The 20,502-nt window shown below is 39.7% G+C and overlaps 1 protein-coding gene and 1 long non-coding RNA gene across 3 annotated transcripts in view; one reads left to right on the top strand and one right to left on the bottom strand.

Moving 5' to 3' along the window:
* Positions 1–17,688, bottom strand: part of PPM1K (protein phosphatase, Mg2+/Mn2+ dependent, 1K) — a 22,719-nt gene extending 5,031 nt beyond the window's left edge. The window contains exons 1-5 of one of the 2 annotated variants that reach the window (XM_011990725.1): positions 17,263–17,688; positions 10,997–11,495; positions 9,992–10,092; positions 1,487–1,652; positions 923–1,067 (exon numbers count right to left, since the gene is read on the bottom strand). In XM_011990725.1, coding sequence (XP_011846115.1) covers positions 923–1,067; positions 1,487–1,652; positions 9,992–10,092; positions 10,997–11,436 — 852 coding nt within the window. In that variant the 5' untranslated portion in view covers positions 11,437–11,495; positions 17,263–17,688. Of the gene's footprint in view, positions 1–922; positions 1,068–1,486; positions 1,653–9,991; positions 10,093–10,996; positions 11,496–16,651; positions 17,119–17,262 lie in introns of those variants that run through there. The other variant, XM_011990726.1, reaches the window with a different exon arrangement.
* A 113-nt stretch (positions 17,689–17,801) lies between these two features.
* LOC105547223 overlaps positions 17,802–20,502 on the top strand; it is a 57,427-nt gene continuing 54,726 nt past the window's right edge. Inside the window, exon 1 of the long non-coding RNA XR_001007193.1 lies at positions 17,802–17,921. This is a non-coding gene — a long non-coding RNA (uncharacterized LOC105547223). The remainder of the gene's footprint in view (positions 17,922–20,502) is intronic.

Genomic DNA, 20,502 nt, shown 5'->3' with positions numbered 1-20,502 from the left:
GGCTGATTGGGTGCAGGTGGTGCTGGCTGGGTGCAGGTGATGCTGGCTGATTGGGTGCAGGTGATGCTGGCTGATTGGGTGCAAGTGATGCTGATTGATTGGGTGCAGGTGATGCTGGTTGATTGGGTGCAGGTGAGGAAGAACAGCAGGACCATTCCACCAGGAGAATTCCATAGCTGGGGTGAAACAAAAACCTGACACTTCATACTGAGGGAAACCAAAATATTTCTCCCCTAAGTATTGAAGATTGCTAAAGTCAAGTCACTGAAAAGGCAGGGGTACAACTCCTCAGCCTCTACTTGCCCAGTGGCAGGACATCAATCCTTCTTTACTGAAGACAGCACTTGTTTATCGGTCCAGAGAAGGAACCAGCAGGCACCAGGGAAATCTGGGAACAGGTTTTACTATCTCCCCACATTTTCCTGACTTTTAAAAGACTGAAACTGTTCTCTTCTTTATCTTGTCACTATGCAGGATTTATGGTTCTTTATTTAAATACAATTTAAGCAAAGCTCCTAAGCCACTGCCTTGAGAGAGAAATACTTTTCACTGAGGACTTTCCCCACACAATGGGTACAGCATGCGCAAATGTCTGTTTGTTGTTGAATTAATCTGACTTTTATTTTCAAGAAAGTGTCTCAACTAAGAACCACCTAAAAAGGGGGAAAAAAAGAATTTGTTTTGTCCTCTACAATATATTAGGCCAGAATAATAGCATCTTATTTTACCTGAAAAGTTTTTTTATCCTTCCATAAATTTAAAAATCATATAAAAATGATTTTTTAAATCATTTATTTGATAAATCAAATCTTCCCTTTTAAAAATCATTTGGCTTCAGTTAAGGCTTCCAAAAAGATGCAGCAGAGACATTCCTATATTCACTCTCTGCAGGTTTATCAAGTGTTTGCAGGTCCTTTCTTACCTTAATCCTCTTAGTTTCGGGTTCTGCTATGACACCACTGGTTTTAAGGTCCAAATCTCCAATACTTCTTGTCATCGCAAGCCTGCCATTTACGTGAGGCTGCCCCAAACTATTCCAAGCTACAAAACCACCACATTTCTTGATCCTGTTAAAAGTTAAATGACAATGATATGATATGTAGAGAACCCTTTGGAAGGCTGAGGCGGGCGGATCACGAGGTCAGGAAATCAAGACCATCCTGGCTAACATGGTGAAATCCCGTCTCTACTAAAACACAAAAAGTTAGCTGGGTGTGATGGCTGGCACCTGAAGTCCCAGCTACTCGGTAGGCTGAGGCATGAGAATGGCGTGAACCTGGGAGGCCGAGCTTGCAGTGAGCCGAGATCCGGCCACTGCACTCCAGCCTGGGCGACAGAGTGAGACTCCATCTCCTCCATCTCCAAAAAAAAAAAAAAAAGAAAACCAAGTCACTGTTAAACTTAACCATGACATTGGTTTAAAAACTATTATGAACTAAAAACATCATCCACATAGAATGATATGATGGATCAGTGGTGGTAGTACCTTTCTTTTTCATCTTTTCTTTCTGGAGTATGGTCAATGGTCAGCTTCATGGGTTTTCCTTTTCTACACAAAATAGCCCGGCTGTCCCCAACGCTGGCTACAACCAGTTCAATACCATCTCGCAATAGGGCTACTGTTGCAGTAGTCCCAGAGGTCAGAAGAGTTGCTACGAGTATTATGAACAAAAGAGTACAAGTTAGTGACAGTCAAATGATTGGATATGGAATTTTTATTACAAAATAAAACACAAGCATGATAAACTAATGCTGGAGTAGATCATTCTAATTTAACTAGAGCTAAGCAAATAAAATGCAAATGAACTATGTAAGTAACAGCATGCAGAGAAACAAGTATTTAATTCAGTAACAAGGCTCCATGCAAACAGAAAGGTTGCTAACCTAACTTGGCAAACACTGCATCACTATCTACAAATGGCCTCTATTCATATCAAGTAGAGCTGACTTGAACTTATAACAACACCTTAATGGATATCTGGTGTCCGGACTGAAAGTACTAAAATTTAATTACGTTGACTATGATGGTGGGATGACTTAGGTCTACTTGAGCCCACTGAGGCAAGCTGACTTTTCCATAGTCTATGGATTTAGAAGGTTTTCTCTTTCATTTTTTACTCCTATCCTGTGAACATATTATCAGTTAGTAGGCTAAGTGAGATATGCCAAGGGTATATCATTTGCATAGTCTACCTCTGTATGCTTCTAAAACTGTTTTAATTTTATAAATGTTCATCAAAAAATCCTAAAATAGTTACAGGCTCACATTCTTTTCTGTTTATCTTTGTCCTCCCTAGACATGAAACAAAGTTACAACCATCATTACAGGAGCAGAAAATCTGGGCGGGGAGGGGAGGGGAAGGTGGAGAATGAAGTTCATTCTAGTTTCTCATAAACTTGGTGTAGTTAATACTCCTAACTCCAGGAAGTTCTAATACAAAGAGACGGTCTTCAAACGCAGGGCAGTACTGCCAGCTGCAACTCTTGGAGTCCTGCTTAGGCCCAGAGCATCCCACGAATATGAATTTTCTCTAATAACAAATAAAATTAATTGTTACTGGGCTTGAGGTCACCACTGTTTTCTCCGTCAAACTCAGACTGCATTTCTGCATCTTCCTTTGATTTCTTCTAACAGTGTCTGCCCTAAGTTCTTTATCATTTGTTAAAAATTGTTAATTTGCATTGAGCCTTGTCAAAAGTGAGAATATTGTGAAATTATGGGCTAAAAAATAAAACAAAGTAGAAGAAATTGGAAAAGATAACTTATTTAAAGCAGGTATTGTCTTTGGTAACACTCTTAACTCTTTAAAACATTCCAAAGATGACTTTGATTTTAAAAGTAGATTTAGGAAAAACGAAGTGCTACTGATTTGACTGATTAAGACTCAATCTTTCCAAGTTTTTTTTTTTCCCCAAAAAGATAATTTTGAAAACTTTATCAGTAATGCATTGGAAGGAGATATATACATAAATAGATTTTTCCAATCAGTATATTAAAATGCCTGCTTTAATCAGAAAAGATGGAAAAGCATGAATAAACTCTACTTAATCTTTTATAGTCATGCTGAACTTTCTTGAGAAATAACATTTATAGTTGCACTATCTTTCCATTTTTCTCTTGATTTTGGAACTGTTGTGCCAATGTAATATTTCTGCAATGCTGAAAGACATATTTGTCCACCATATAACATAAATGTTTTAGCATAAGTATTAGTGATATTTATATTACAAACGTTAACTCTTAACTTTAAATTACCCAAACGACTATACAGCAGTGGAGTCTTTACAGTTTGACTAGCTATAAATTTCAAATGATTTAAAGAGCCAAGTAAGGGAACACAGGCATTTATTCAGATGCTACCTGTCCTGGGAATTTAACATTCCTTCCCTTTGTTTAAACCATCTGCAATAGCTTTCTTAAAAATGGTTTATTATTGGCCACAGTAAAAAGAGTTAAAATTTCATAAGTAAAAGTTTACTTATTTAGGTTTGTAATTCATGGCTGTCACCTAGGAATTTTAAGAGTTTTGAGTTTTTACCAACCCAACTTCACAGTTCCAAAATCCCAGGATTTATAGGAAAGGCTTCAAAACTAACTGTCAATTCTGATTTGCTAAGCATTTAAGAATGTAAATATTGAATCAGCATTCATTTTCATTTAACATTTAACATGGAAGTAAAAATTCTCACTTTTTGTCCTAACAACAAAACTAGAAAACTAAGACATCTTTCAATAAGTTCTTAACACTCACTGGACAATTTCTACTGCAAGTCATCTCAACTAATGGGACAAAGAGATGTGGGAACCTTCCCGTAGTCCAGGCTAGGAACCGCTGGACTCCTTCACCTGGGACAAAATTAAGCAGATCTCTGTTTCCACTGAAGCCCAGCATATAGTGTCCACGGGCTCCAGGTCTAGAGCTGCTGACCAGGCACAGTTCTCTGCCACAAATAACACGCACAGAGGCAAATAGGAATTTCACCCAGGAATTGTGCTCAAACATTACAAACCTGCAACACAAGGGAGAGCAGAGAAAGAGCTGCAAAATAAGGGAAGGGTTTTTTATTTTGGTGAAAATTTAACTAGCAAATTATATAATATTCCAGGAGATGCCAAATCAATTATTCCAAAACTCAGTTTGTTCCAGTTGATGGTATTTTGTAGTTGAGTCTATTTTTTCATCACAGGGTAACATTTCTTTCTTAATTTTGTGGTTTCTAAGGTTGAAAAAACTGTATAAAAATGTATCTGTACCAAGACACACAAATGGTGACACAGACATACATTTAACACACTCACAAAAACACTCATGCATATACACATTCACTGAAATAGTTGGTCTTAAACACAGTAAATCACTACCTTTACTGAGTTAAAAAAAAATGCACTGTAAATTTGTTTGGTAGCAATATCAGAATTGTCTCAATAATAGAAAGGTAAATCTATAGTTACAGCATGGAAGAATTTGTATCTGACAAACAGGATGTAAACTACAGTATACCACCAAATTACTGGGACTTAAATATATATCCAGAAGAAATCAAAGCACCTGCTATACCAGATACAAGGAGTAATGCATTTATTAATGGTGCTTAATGCAGAGATTTAGCACCTAGAAGGAAGTTTTGAGTAGAATGATTAATTTAAATTCATTGTTTAAATAAAGGCTAGTGAGACTCAAGTTTATAATTTTATATAATTCACAAAATGGGTATTTCTGCAGCTCTCTCTTTCCCCCAGTGTTGCAGGTCGACACATCAAAAGAAAAATGATCAAGATTTTGAATGCCAACATAAAGAGCAAAAGCTATATTTTTCAAAGTATAATGACCCCTAGTAATTACTCAATTGTATAAATAATACTATGTATAAACCAATACAGTTTCAATATTTATTAAAAATGGGCGTTCTAGACTCATGACTCATGAACACCAAAATCAAAGTAATGAGCTGAAGCAGTAGCAGCACAATAAGAACATCTCATCAACACTCTCCCTATTTGTTCTTCTTTTGACTGTCCCGGCATAGGGGATTCAAAAATGCTGTGTTTACAGCCCTGGTTCTTTTGTAGTTTAATTCTTTCATAAAGAGGTCACAGGATATGAGGAACATAAAAGTTTCTGGTGAGACTCGTAATGCCATCAATGTCCCCCACTCTGAATGTCAGAGTGAGTCTTCTCTTTTTGTTCCATTTGTCCCTTTCGGAACTTTGTTGCTTTCAAAGTTTAAGCAATCTGGAAACACTCTGAAGAGCTTATAGGAAATACAGAATTATAACCTAATTTTCTACCATCTAGTTTGTTCTAAGTGGCTATCTGTTTATAAACAACAGACTGGTGGGATATCATCCGGATTTACTGGCTGCTTTTATTAATTGTAAAAGTAGACAATACTGGTATAAATTGAATTTTAAAAATTAAAAGATGGTGATGAAATTTGCTACTGATAACTAAGGACAGGTTTAAAATGCTTTAACAAAAAAGCAATAAAAATAGCTGACAATTTCTTAAGGGCAAGGGAATCTTGTTCTTGCCATTTCTTGATAAGTGGCATTTTGATTTTATTCTTTTCAAAATATCCCCAGCTACAACAGTAAATTATTTTATTCTACTCAAACGATAAGCTTTTATTATATTTTACAGATCAGTCATCCAGGACATGCTGCATCTGTGGTTGGCATCGTCTCATTTTTGAAAGGACTGAATGCACATAAAAGTCGCTTGCCCACACTGAACTTGCACATGCTTGGGAGAGAAGAGCTCTCACTAAGCGTAACTTGAATGTGAAATTGCTTGGGCAACAGCAGTGCCGGGCAACAGCAGTGCCATTCAACAGTAAATATTTTAAATGTTAATAAGACAATTTGAAGTTCTTTATGTAGCTGTAACAGCTTTGGAATTGAAGTTGAGAAGAGACAAGAATGTTTTAATTTCACTTAAGGAAGTTAATATGGTATTGATACAGGAGCTAGAAATAAATTATTTAGGCAGATAGTAAGGGTAAAGGAGTCCTTGGCAAGGCTTCCTTTGTAACAAAAAGCAGCCTCCAAACCATTTCTTTTCTAACAAAGAGCAACCTGAAAAATTGAGCTACAAACATAAATAAGCAAGCTGGAAGCTTGCGCAGGTGAATGCCAGCAGCTGTGCCAATAGAAAAGGACTACCTGGGCTGGGAGTGATGGCTCACGCTGGTTATCCCAGCACTTAGGGAGGCTGAGGCGGATGGATCACCCGAGGTCAGGAGTTAGATTCCAGCCTGACCAACATGGCAAAACCCTGTATCTACTAAAAATACAAAAATTAGCCAGGCGTGGTGGCAGGCGCCTGTAATCCCAGGTACTCTGGAGGCTGAGGCAGGGGAATCACTTGAACCTGGGAGATGGAGGTTGCAGTGAGCTGAGACTGCGCCATTGCACTCTAGCCTGGGAGACTAGAGTGAAACCCTGTCTCGGAAAAAAAAAAAAAAAAGAAAGAAAGTAAAAGAAAAGGGCTACCTGGGGCCAAGTATGTTCAATATGCTCCATCTTCCCTTTTCTTTGTCACCATGTGTACAGTAAAGAAATGGGCAACATGGCACTGGCCAGGTAGAGAACCCATCTGCATAAAAAAAGATTAGGGTGGGTGTGGCCAGATTATTGAACGCTCTGCAAATTGCACACCTAGCCCTAACCAGTTTTTTGTGCGCTATGCAAATGGCATACCTAGCCCTAACCAGTTTTTCGTGTACTATGCAAGTGGCACATCTGGTCCAACCAATCTTTTGTGCCCTATGTAAATCAGACACTGCCTCCTCAAGCTCACCCATAAAGCCTACTGTACTTCACCATGGACTAGAAATCTGTTTGGGGCCCCTCTTTTTGAGGAGAGAGCTTTTCTCTTTCTTTCACCTATTAAGTCTCCACTCTTAACCTCACTCCTTGTGTGTCCTCGTCCTTGATTTCCTTGGCATGAGACAATGAAACTCAAGTATTACGTCAGACAAACAATGCTGCTTCAGTAGGACTGAGGGGCGTGCCTCTCTTTTATACCTAAAATCTCAACATTAGTGATTCACTTCTATGGTTTAACTAAGCCTTTTTCAGGTGTCTGCTAATTAAAATTCAAATCCACCCAGGAGTGACAGCTCATTAAAATGCATATATTTTATTAATAATTTGATTAAATCAGCTATATGATAATCAAAGAAAAAATTACAGTGACTTCAGTGAGAAAGAGTAGGCAGTGGAGATCTCAGTTCAATCCAAATAATTATTGAGTACCTGCCAGGTTCTATGCAGGGTGCTGCACACTGGAGATTCAAAAATGAATAAGCCACAGTCCTTCACCTCACAGGAAGGGTTCAAGAGGAGGGGAAAGGGGTTAATACTAAAAGAGAAAAGATGAAAGAAACTGGAGAGGGTAAACTGCACTTACTACAAAATTTTGTTTCACTGGCACTGGTCCTATCTATATACATAGGCTGAAAAGAATATTATCCACTCTTATAATACTGATACTGCTTCAGTTCTTGCTAAAAACCAAAGTTTTAAACTTAAATAATAACTTTGAAATATAAAATGACATTTTAAAATATCCACAAATTGAACAGTTACACAACATATGGCATTCTATCTTTAGTGGCTTTAATGTATTTGATAAAACAGGCCCTAAATATCAAAAGACAATTTTTGCCATCTTTGAAGGCTTTGGCAACTTATTAAGAACAAAATTTTTAAATGTTCTCAAAACACTAATTTTTAAAAAACACAGACCAATAAGAATATATACAAAATAAGATTTAATAACAAAATAAAATTTTAATAACAATTTAACAAAATAAGATTTAATAACAATATTATAATAGAATTTTTCTTGTAGTACACACTAAGAGCACCATCCTGTCTTGCTCCATTATACTTTCAAACAAATTACCATTATAAGAAAAATCCATTTTAAAATATCTTAAGAATGTTCTGGGATCATTACCTCAAAGCATATGACAGAGGAATTAAATTAAATAATGAATTTTAATTTCTTTATTACAAATGAATTAATTTTATTAAGAATAAAAAATATGGAATGCTTCCTGCACTTGTGTGCCATCCTTACACAAGGACCATGCTGATCTCTGTATCATTCCAATTTTAGTGTATGTGCTGCTTAAGTCAGCATATGAATTACATTTTTGTGATTAATTTCTTTACACGGCTGTTTAATTGTTTTTGTGACAAAGGTATCTTTAGAAAGTTTATTTTAAGATAGGCAAGTTAATAAAATTTTTTAAGTTCAAAATTCTATTGAGTTATACTTTATTCAATAATAAAAGGAGTCCTGTCATATTTTACATCAAGTCAATCACTGTTTGGTTTAAGCATCTACATTGACTAGATACTTTTAAAAAAGGCTGATGGCACCGAGAAGGTCAGTGTTTTTGGTTGGTGGTCACATGCCTGGGATAAATTTGGACATTCTTATCCAAAAACCTTGCCGAGTAAGCTGCAGCTATTTACAGAACAGCTGGGGCACACCACTGGCACTACAGTCAATAAACATTGTGGGGTGAGACATAGCCAGACTCACAGCCAACTTGGTTAATATGAAATAAGAGCATACCAAAATTCAGGAAGTAATAAAAATAAAACTGTAAGAAAACATTCTATTTCCCCTTCTCCTTCATGTGTTTTAACTATTTGGAACAAGAGCTAAATCTTATGCATGAAGTTTACCTCTTTCAACTTCTGTCTTCTTAAAGGTAAGGATCCAGTTGAAAGAAAAAAAAAAAAATTCCAAAGGAATGAGAGAAAAGAAAATGGGCCTAAATAATCTACAAACTGGAAAACATATCCCTGAACAGAGTGGACTGTAATGCTTTCCTGAGGACTGTGATAGTAAGGTTCTCAAAAAAACCTCAGGAAAAATCTCAAGATGGCAAATAGAGCCATCCCAGAGTTACTTTCTCCTTTCCTCATGAGAGGAGAGAGAGAATGCTGGTTGTCAGGAAAATCTCAGCCCTAACTCTGAACTGACCTTGACCATTCTAATCTTTAGTTCCTTCACTATGAAATGCAGAGAATCTCTATCCTTATGTATTCCAGTTGAAGACTCTGAAAATGACATTTCTGTGGTGCATGTGGTTTTTTGTTTTTTGTGTTTTTTTAAGAAAAGGATGAACCAAATATAGATCAAAATTACTGCATGATTCATTTTCAAATCATTTACAAGGTTACATGCACACATTCATTTCACTGGTACAGAAATTTTCAGGGTTAAATTTAACAGCAAAAGATTTGAGGCTAGCTAACTAGAAAACATTTGCTGTATTTTCCTGAAATTGTTTTGATAAATTTAGTCAAAACCAGAAACATTTCACTTTCAAAATTTAAGGACATGCAGTATACACAAAATTTTAAATTCAGCTAGCATGCCCTTATGCTGAAAATATCACTAGTTACCAGAGGAAAGCTGCAAGATTGAGCTTTTCAAGGAGTGACAGAAAAATATTTTCCTTCTAATTATCCAAATTAGTGCATATTAACCATTGTCTTTTTCTATTTAGGACCTATTTGCAATTTTCTTCTTGTTGGACAATGACTATCCTAGCTAGATGTGATTACCCTGTAGTGTATTTCAGCACTTGGTCACCAGATCCATCTAAAAAAAACAAAAACCCAAAACAAAACTCATAGTATGGGCATTTTGTCCATAAAATGAGCAAACAGATTAAACATTTTTTAAATCTTTTAAAAACTAAAGTACAACATCAGAACTGTTTTGGGGCTTCTCTTTCTGAAGAACTCTCTAATATATTTCATTTAAAAGTGAGGTATTAACATTAATTTGGATTCCCAATGGCATTTAATGTGAATCTTCATATAAACTCATTTCTATATAAATCCTTACAAACAATTGTACATTAAAATCCCCTCCCCCAAAGGACTTAAATTGTTGCCTTTTTACTCCTCCCCCACCCTACATACTCCCTAGGACCCAAGAAATGTGACAGTTTTACATACCATCAGCAGACAGGCGGGCATGACTCGAAAAGGCTTTATCTATTTCTAGAAAAGCCAAGATCAACACAGTTTCCAAGTTCTTCTCCTTAGGAAGCAAATCGCTTTGTGGGGAGGAAAAAAAAGAGCCTCAAATAATCATTTTACAATAGGTTTCTCTCCTCACTGTTACTCTAGCTAGCAGTCATTCCACACAATGGGCCTCATGATTTTCCAGTCAAATGCTGAAGACTTACTGGCTAAGGAATACTTATTGAGAATCCACTAAGTATCAGGCACTCTGATAAGCTTTTAAGGGCACAAAAATCAAAGTCCAAGTCCTTGTCCTTGAAGAATTAATCCTCAGTACCACAACTCTGAGAGGTCAAGAGTTCCTTCCTATTATGAGTTCTTTCGTGGAATGAGGTATACACAGGAAGTCAAGAAATGGTCATTGGGAAGTCAAATATAGTCACATGGTCATAACTCCATCACATGTTCTCCCTCATTCGATTTTAGCAGTCATGTGATCCTCAAAAATGCATTAATAATAGTTGAAGTAAATAAACTAAAGAGCTCCAAAATGCCTGCATTAAATGCATTTTTTCCACACTAATGCCAATCATCCAAAGCTATTTTCAACAAGTCAAGTATTCAAAGCTATTCACACCACTTGAAACAGTAATTACCATTCACTGAAGCACTTAGACGTCCTACACTGATGGGAGTTAAATGCTTCTCATAGGTTATCTCGTGTACATTATGCCACTTCACTTAAAATAATCACAAATTAAGTGCTATAAATTTTGGTTAATGCTTTCCCCAGGGGAGTTGTTAAAACATGCATTTCTGAAATTGTGATAACCATAAGAAATAAATGGCACACTTAACTACTGCTCATTCATGAAGCAGCAGCATGCAATCACTCAAGTAACGATGTTTACCCTGGAAGCCTCAGTCAAAGGGTGAAAGTTTAAGTAGGAAGCATGGGGGAACTGCAAAGTCAGGAGTTAAAGTCATTGTACATACATAATACATTTCTCCATGTGGGTATGACAGAAATCAGCTGCTGCAGGTCCACCGTGTCCATCATACACTGCAAAGTACAGGACCTCATCTGTCAGCTGAGCGAAGTCAAATCGATCTTCATTCTCTTTCCGTTTGCCAATCTGTGAGGCGCACCCCACGTTTTCCAAGCTGATTTTGGGAATTGGCTTGCCATACTTAATGCTGGGTGGCAGCAGAATTGGCTCATCAATGCGGTTATCCCAGATCCCAAAATTGTCCCAGGTAGCTGGACTCCCACTACCGTCTGGGTCAAACCGAGAACACCTAGGCTCTGAAGTGGAGCTGTGGCACGTGGGTGTCACCCGCCTGTCGTCCTGCAGCAGGCGGGAGCTTAGCAGCACTCTCCTTCTCACCTGGTTCCCACCACTTCTGACCAAAGTAATTAAGGCAGCTGTTGACATAACTCAGCTCCAAAGGACTCAGTGATGAGGGAAAGGTCAATGGAACAATAATGGAATGTCTTCAAGAAAAATGATGCAAGTTGCAGGGGACAGAGGGAGAGAGGGGGAGAGGAGGAGAAGAAAAGGGGGAGGGAGAGAGAGAGACCATCAGAAATTTTGAATATAACTGATATGTCATCAAATATTACCAAAAATGAAGGTCATAAAGGATTTGACAGAAAATACATATATTTATGTTCTACATTGGGTAGGCATCCAATAGCCTACTTCTAAGAACAGTGGATCAAAAATGAATCGATTTTCCTACCCCATTCACAGCATTTAAATTCTATTAAAATTTGATGGTGTGCACGTATACAGAACATGTGTCTCTTAAACTTGAACCTGCAATCACTTGTTAAAATGTAGGTTCTGACCCAGTGGCTATGAGGTGGAGTCATTCTGCATTTCTAACTAATACCCTGGTGATACGGAAGCTGCTTGTCTGCAAGTTACACTTCCAGTAGCAAGGACACAGAATTTAGGTATAAATAAATATACTTCCCTTCATTAACTCCATTGCTTTCAAGAAAAGGTAGGGGTAAATATTAACAATAGCAACAAAGTCTCTTCAGGAAAAAATAACAGGCTAACAGAATACTTAAAATAGTTCTGTTTCCAAAGAATGGCCAAGTTTTAGCAAAAACATAATCTAGGATAAATCTAAGTTTTATTTTAAGATTTCTCAACCTACTAAACTTTACATACTATATTACTATGGTAAATATAAATTGGTGTGCAAACACCCCAGAGGCACAAAGATAAGCCAGTTTCAATGCTCCCCTTCCTGGTAGACTCTCTCACTAGGAGGGTGTGTGGGTGTGATCTCAGGAACCTGGCAGCACTGCATTTGTGACAAGCAGCCCTGATTTCTGAACAAGTGAACTATGTATTTACATTCACAACTGCAGCTCTCCTTTCCCCAACCCTAGCAACCCACCAACACTTGAGACTACACTTCTTTGAAACTATTACTTTATACCCCCATTTCTGGACTCCACCCCGAAACTCAATCCTAAAGTCTCTCTTGGCATTACAGGGTGTTATTCCTACCTGAATGGGAAATTCCTACCCCACTGCAGGTAAGGTTATTTCTGGGAATTTTCCATACAAATAAAAAATCTGTCTCCATAGGATTCTGTTCTATTACTTTATTCATTTAAAATCAACTTAAAAAGGCGGCAGAATACTAAGATTTGATGATGTTGGTGGATGGTCTACAGATGTTATATTATTCTCAATCCTATGTTTATATTATTTCACAATAAAAAATGAACTTGAAAAAATGTATCTTTCCAAAAGGTATAAACATACACAAATGAAACCCAGCTTGAGTGCAGTTATGAGAAAATGCACTACAGATTTCAAACAATTACTTTCAAGTGAATTTTTGGAAATCAGTCTAGCTATGTATAGGGAAGGCCATTACTTCTTTTGGTGGGTAAAACAGGCAAAAGAAAGAATAAGGTTCCAAAGAACATCCTTAGACATTTATTTGTTTTAATTTCTTGTAGAGATGGGTTCTCACTTTGTTGCCCAGTCTGCTCTTGAACTCCTGGCTTCAAGTGATCCTCCCACCTCAGCCTTCCAAAGAATTGGAATTACAAGCATGCACCAGAAAGCCTGGCATCAATCTTTAGATATTTAAGCAATAAAAAATACATGAGCTCTGCCACCACAGAATTTAGAATAAAGATGGCAACCAAAACAGTAATGTATCATCAAAGACTTAGGAAGTCACCCCTTCTTGGCCTTTTGGCCAAGATCCTGCATATAAGGCTGAAATTCATTTCTTTATAAGACAACATTGGTGGGGGGTTGGAGAGTGGCAGAGACACAGCATCTCTGGTTATTAAAGAGAAGTAACATGGCTAGACTTGTACAGGCTAGACCTGTATAGGCTCACACCTGTAACCCCAGCACTTTGAGAGCCCGAGGCAGGCAAATCACTTGAGGCCAGGAGTTGGAGACCAGCCATTGACAACCTTGCAAAACCCCGTCTCCACTAAAAATACAAAAATTAGCTAGGCATGGTTCCGCATGTCTATAGTCCCAGCTACTCAGGGGACTGAGGTGGGAGAATTGCTTGAGCCCAGGAATTTGAGACTATCCTGGGCAACATAGTGAAACCCCATCTCTACAAAAATGAGGTGGACGGATTGCTTGAGCCTGGGAGGTGGAGGCTGCAGTGAGCCAAGATCACACCACTGCACTCCAGCCTGGGCGATGGAGCAAGACGCTGTCTATTTAAAAAAAGAAAAAGAGAGTGAGAGAGAGAAATAACACATTCCATTGCAAGAGATGTTTGTTCTTTTGCTTCTAATTGAGAGCTAGATCTTATTCAGCAACAATTATGGATTCAAGCCAGCAATGGTGTGTTAAAAAAAAAATTTATAAAACCAATTATATTAACTACAGGTGATGAATTGAGATTTCAAACTATAATACAATCTACCAGGTAATAGACGTACTAATTATTTGGCGATAATTCCCAAAGCAGTTTTATATCATATAGGAAAAAAAAAGAAATTTAAATAAATACATTTATTAGAAAATATTCATATTTGAAGAGTTAACTTGAGATTAGCAAAATACTATTGTTTTGGCTTCAGTCTGAAAGGAGATATGCCATATTCAGCCTCGGGCTACTTTGCAGTCATGCACCTACTTTAAACCAGAGTTCTGGAATTACAAATAAATAAATATTAAAGTTTTTCTGCAGCCCTTCTAGTATATTCTTGCCTTTTTATCTCCTTTTATCCTCCCCCCAATTTTTTTTTTTAATAATAAAGTAGAACTGCATTCTAACAGAGAACAAATATCAACTGGAAACATTTTTAAGAAATGAGATAAAATGCAAATTGAGCACTTTCTGTAAGGTTAAAAACCTGCATATTTTAAAATCAATCATCAACCTGGCATCCTTCCTCGTGTATTGTTTCTATAATCATCTCAGAAAGCAGGCAGTCATAGGAAAACACCTACTTTAAGACATATTATTGACAGAGATGAAATATGACCCAGATATATAGCTAGTTCATAAAAAAAAACAAACAAAAAAAACAGGTCAGCATCGCTTAGGTAAACAAGAGAGGTTATGAAGTGACTCCATGTCCTTTTCCATCTGCAATGTAACTAAATCATACCAATCCCCTCCATATTCCCTAAGAAACAATTCAAAGGCAGCTGGAGTTCCCAAAGTAAAAAACAACTTTGAATTAAACCTGCACATTAAGAAAACTTTCCTCCTCTAGAGCTTCAAAATCGGGATCTACCATCATAGACCCCACAGCTCTGCTGATGCCCATAGAAATGACTATGCTTTGACGAGCAAGGCAAGGGTAGTAGAACTTGTGATGTGAAAAACGAAAACCTTAAGGAAAAAAAAAAGCAATCAGTGTTCTCTACAACAAAAGAGTGGAGAACAAATTAGCAAACATCTAAGAATTGTCTTTGTCAGTTCAGCAATTAAAAATTGGAATGAGTTCATTATTCTGCAAACTAAGAGAGAGAAGGAATCTTTTCAAGTAAGCAGGGGAGATTTAGCTCAATCTTTTAATGGGAAAACATGGCTACTTTATTTTTATAAACCATTTTAACATTATATTCAATCTTTGGAAGTCAAGTCATCCAAGAGGAAAGCACTGTCTCTGGCAGGAAGGTGTACTGGATTTGAGTTAAACTGTTCTTGTACGTTAAAAGCAGGTCAAAAGGGCAGTTTAAGCACATGCTAACATTATTCAGGAGTTCTAAACTTCTGAAACCTGCTTAGATTTTATCCCTCTAGAAAAAATATTTTAAGAAAGCATTCCTATCTGCCCAATTATGAAGTGGCACTTAGGTATCTACAACTTCCACAATGAGAACACAGCCATTTTAAATATTCTTAAACCAAGTATTTACTTATCGACCTTTTTAGAAAATCAATTAAAGCATCCCAGTGAATTCAAATAGTATGGAAATTTCCAGAATGTGTTTCAGCTAATTTGGACCCCAATACCTTCTTTATCAATACCCTGCTAGGAGGAAGGGAAAGAAAATTTACTGCTTTACCTGAGGGGAAAAAAGAAAAAAACAATAAAAACTCCGAAGGACTCCCCTTAGGTTTAATGTGAATATTTCTATGTCCAGATATGTGACTGGAGAAAAGTGCTGAAATGTGACCAGAGAAAAGTACTTAGTATTCTATTCCCATAGATATCTTTTCAGACACATTAGTAAATATGCATACAAGCCACAGACTGTATCCCAAACCTGTAACTTTATAATGCCTTTGAGAACTTTCCTTCACAGTCTATTATGTCACTAGCCACTCTCCTCTCTTGTTTCCTCGTCTCTAAGGACTCCAGTCAAGGAAGTTGCCTGGGTGATTAGCAGTAATGACTAAGGTTGCAAGAAAAAAATCATTAGCGAGAACTCACTACTCAAATATTATAACTAAAGTATTCTATCAGGCACACACACTCACACATGCTGCTCTTCTTCCTGTCACGGCTGCCTAACTAGAATACCACGGACCATGGCTGTTTTTCTTTTTCTTTCTGTGACAGGGTCTCGCTCTGTCGCCCAGACTGGAGTGCAGTGGTGCGATCTCGGCTCACTGCAGCCTCGACCACCCAGGCTCAAGCGATCCTCCCACCTCAACATCCGGGGCTGGGACCACAGGCACATGCCACCACGCCCGGGTAATTTTTTGTATTTTTTTGTAGAGCCGAAGGTTTCGCTATGTTGCCCAGGCTGGTCTCGAACTCCTCGGCTCAAGCCCGCTTTGGCCTCCCAAAGTGCTGGGAGCCACTGCGCCCGGCCTCATTGCTCTTTTTCATGGTCAGTGTAATCTGTCACTTGAGTCGCCCATTCTGAAACCTAAGGACCACCTCATTCCTCTGCCCTGACGGAAGGAACCTAAGAGGCCACGCTGCACGTTAATAGTGGGAGGCTCAGAAAAGCCAGTGGAGCTTTAGAGACTGCAAATTCCCTGGCTACTTCCACCTGGAACTTCTTTGTCACCTCCGATGAATTCTCTCATCTACAGAAAGCGGCTGCTGAAAAACACATCACCAGCTACAAGGCCTTGAGTACTACAATGCTCCCCGCACAAAGTAAAACCCAAGTCTTCGGATGAAAACCAGTCGGGGCTGTGCATCTTTCCCGATGCCAGACCACCTGAAAAGCTCACCTGTGGACAGCTCAGGATCCTGGGCTCGGCTCGCTGGCCCTGACAGGCTAGTGGCCAGGGTGGCACACGGCGGGAAGAACACACGCCCGGTCGCCTGCCTGCGAAGCCCTGCAGATAGCTGGGCTCCCTCGGCACCTTCCGCCGCCAGGTCTCCGCCTCCCAACCTCCCTCTGGGCGTACCGAGCCCGTTGTCGCCACGTTTCCCTCGCCCGGGTGGCGACGCGGCGCCCACCCCGTAGCATCCTCGCTTCCGGAGCCTGGGGCAAGGGTCTCCAGTCCCGGCCCACCGACCCTGCTCTGCTCGCGCCGCGCTGGCCCTCCAGCCTGCGGCCACATTCTAGGCCAAGCGCAGTCTGGGCTGCAGCCAAGCTGGGCCCCGCCCCACCCCGACTAGCTGCTCCTGACCTCCAAAGGGAAGAAAGCGGCGCTCTGAGAACCCAGAGAGACCGCCGGCCAAGCACCGACTCGGGGGGCGGGGGAACGGAAACCGACGTCTCCCCTTCGCCCTCCCGGGAAACCCTTCTCCGTTTACTCTCCATTCCGCGACCGCCAATAAAGAACAGAATACACGGTTAGCAGAAATAAATGAATTGCACTCTCTAGGCTCTTACCTCTGGATGGCTATGTCCCTGAAAAATGTTTTAATTAGCTAACGGAGGGCGGGGAAAGGGCTTTCTAGGTCGGTAAATAAGAGTGCCTTCTCCGTTGTCTCGGATCTCCGAAGCAAGCAGTCAAAGCGGCCACTGCCTGGCCTGCTGGAAATTCTCGAAAATTTTTCTCCCGCAGTTGACCAGATGGAGAGGGAGAAGTCTGTTCCCGCTGACTGACAGCAGATCCAGCCAGTCGGCGCTAGGCGAGACGGTTGGCCAGCTGCCTGGGCCCTCGATCGCAGCCAATCACAGATGCCGGTGGGAACGAGCCTCCCCGCGGCTGCTATTTGACTTCGCAGTCTTCTAGCTGCGTGGCGGAACGACATCGCCCTGGGCCAGTGGTGGCTCGCGGCGGCGCCCCGCCTTCCCGAGGTTGGCTCCCCAGCCAAAGAGGGGGCGCGCTTTGCGGTGGGTGGGTGGAGCCGCGAGTCTTGGTACCTCGCCAGCGGGCGGAGCGCCGAGGGGGTTTCACTTCGGGCAAAGGGACTGTGGTTGTGACAGCCAGGAAACCGAGAACGGAATGCCAGCACTGCCTGGGCTTAGAGCTTGAAAGGTATCTGATTTCACTGCCACGTCTTTGAAAAGTAGTGCACAGTGCAGTGTTCTTCGTGGCTGAACAGGTATCTTGTGATCTTTCGGGAATGTCTATTCATTCATTCAACAAGTATTTTTGTGTTTATTGAAGGACGTCTTGTATGCCAGGCATTTGCTAGGCACTGGGGATACGCCCCTAACACAGATAGACATGATAGCTACCCTCATAGAATTTTCAGTCTAACAAAGAAAAGGGAGAAAACCAACAAGTAAACAAGCTCATTGAATAGTAACTAATCATGTCAAGGAAAGAAATAGACATGGTGTGGACACTGGGGGATGACTTCAGATACGGTTGTTATATGAGAACGTTATAAGATGGCATTTAAACAATCAGTCATTCAGCCTTGGAACCAATAAAATGATGAATTGTTCTGGGCAGAGGGGACAACAGACAAAGGTCTCTAGGTGGGACAGCCCGGCGTTTTGGAAGAACAGAAAGAAAGCCAAAGTGTCCTCAGCATATGGAGGGAGGGGAAGAGCAGCATGATGTGAGGGAGATGAGGCAGAAGGGGGCTTGGAGTTGGCATTACATTTTAAATTTAATGGGCTTCTATTGAGGCATTCGAAAAAAAGAATTGAAAGAATCTGGGTTTAGACTTTACATCACTTTGGTTAGTGTGCAAAGAACAGTTAAAATAAGCTATTGGGAAACTGATTAGGAGATTATGACAGATGAAATGTAAGGTGGAAGATGACTTGGATTAAACTATGACAATGTCACTGAAGGGAGAGAAAAGCAGAAAATTAGAGATTTTAAAGATAAAGAATTAACTTGATTTGGCATTTTAGTTATTCTAGGCCAGGGACAACTGTTCTGAATCCAGTGCATTTAATAACCCAGTTACAGAGTGACTTTCACGTTGATGGCTCACAGATTATAGTAATAACCTTGAGTAATATTATGTTGAGCTGACGTCTTTTCATAGACTTCCTGGATTTTTTTCTTTTTTCTTTTTTTCTTTTTCTTGAGACAGGGTTTTACTCCTGCCCAGGCTGGAGTGAAGTGACACTGTCTCAGCTCACTGAAACCTCTGCTTCCCAGGCTCAAGTGATCCTCCTCTTCAGCCTCCCAAGTAGCTGGGACTACAGGCACGCTCAACCATACACAGCTATGTTTATATATTTTGTAGAGACGGGGCTTCCCCATGTTGCCCAGGCTGGTCTTGAACTCCTGAACTCAAGCAGTCCGCCCACGTCAGCCTCCCAAAGTGCTGGGATTACAGGCATGAGCCGCTGTACCTGGCCTGGAATTTAAAAACATAAAAATTTTATTGAAATATGTGTCTTAAAAAGTGCACATATCCTAAGTGTAGACAGCTCCATGAATTTTCACAGTCTGCAGACACCTTTGTATCCAGCACCCAGATCAAGGAACAAAACATTATTAATACCTGAGAACCCCGTCAACCTGCCTTCCAACCTGCCTTCTTCCAAGGGAGTTTCTATGCTGGCTTTCAACAGCATAGGTAGTTTTGCCTATCTTTATGTTGTTATATATAAAGACATAAAGTATGTGTTCTTTTGGTTTTGGCTACTTGGACTCAACATTACACTTGTAAGATTCTTCCATATTGTTGTATGCAGTTGTAGATCATTTTGTTTTCCATTCTGTGGATATACTGTAATTTATGAATTCATTCTTCTGATGGACATTAGGGCAGTTTGCCATTTAGAGCCATTATAGATAGTGCTACTGTGAGCAGTCTAGTATACATCTCTTGGTGATGGCCTTTTCATTTGATGGAGTATTTTGGTAGCTGAGTTAGAATAGTTTTTAAAAATCTATTCATCAATAATGTAGTATCATGTGTTGCAGTATCTCAATCATTTGGATTAAAATTTGGTGCAGATAATGAAGGACTTTGCTTTCACAAATGTGAAAAATTTTGGCAACAAGAAAGAAGAAAGATGTGGGACATTTTAAGCTTGGAAGTGTAAAATATTTTGAATTGTCCTGGAGTTTTGACCTTTTTTATAACCACTTGCATGCCCAGCATCTGAGAACATCATGACTTTGCAAACTCCTTGTACCATAACAGACTGGAATCCACAGTCACATGATAAGCAAAGCCACTTAGGCTGTTCTGAAGAACGTCTTTGATACTAAAACAGTCCTTGAAATTACCTTTGAAAATCACACCATTTCACACTCTACCACAGCTCATTAAAATTAAAGCCAGCAGTTCTTATGAATTATGTGCTTCTGGGTTTGAATCTCTGAAGCATAGTTAAATACACTACAAAAAGAATTCATGGCCAGCACAGTGGCTTATGTCTGTAATCCCAGCACTTTGGGAGGCCAAGGTTGCCAATCACTTGAGCTGGGAGTTCGAGGCTAGCCTGGGCAACATGTCAAAACCTTGGTCTCTACAAAAAAATACAAAAATGAGCCAGGCACGGTGGCGCATACCTATGATCCCAGCTACTCGGGAGAGTGAGGTGGGAGGATCACCTGAGTCCAGGAGGTCCAGGCTGCAGTGAACCGTGATCTCACTACTGTACTCTAGCCTAGGTGGCAGAGTGAGACCCTTTCTCAAAAAAAAAAAAAAAAGGCTGGGCGCAGTGACTCACGCCTGTAATCCCAGCACTTTGGAAGGCCAAGGC

Source organism: Mandrillus leucophaeus, unplaced genomic scaffold (genome assembly GCF_000951045.1).
Source record: "Mandrillus leucophaeus isolate KB7577 unplaced genomic scaffold, Mleu.le_1.0 Scaffold381, whole genome shotgun sequence".
Classification (NCBI taxonomy): Eukaryota; Metazoa; Chordata; class Mammalia; order Primates; family Cercopithecidae; genus Mandrillus; species Mandrillus leucophaeus.
The sequence above is the reverse complement of the archived record's forward strand: the minus strand, read 5'-3'. Positions and strand labels throughout refer to the sequence as shown.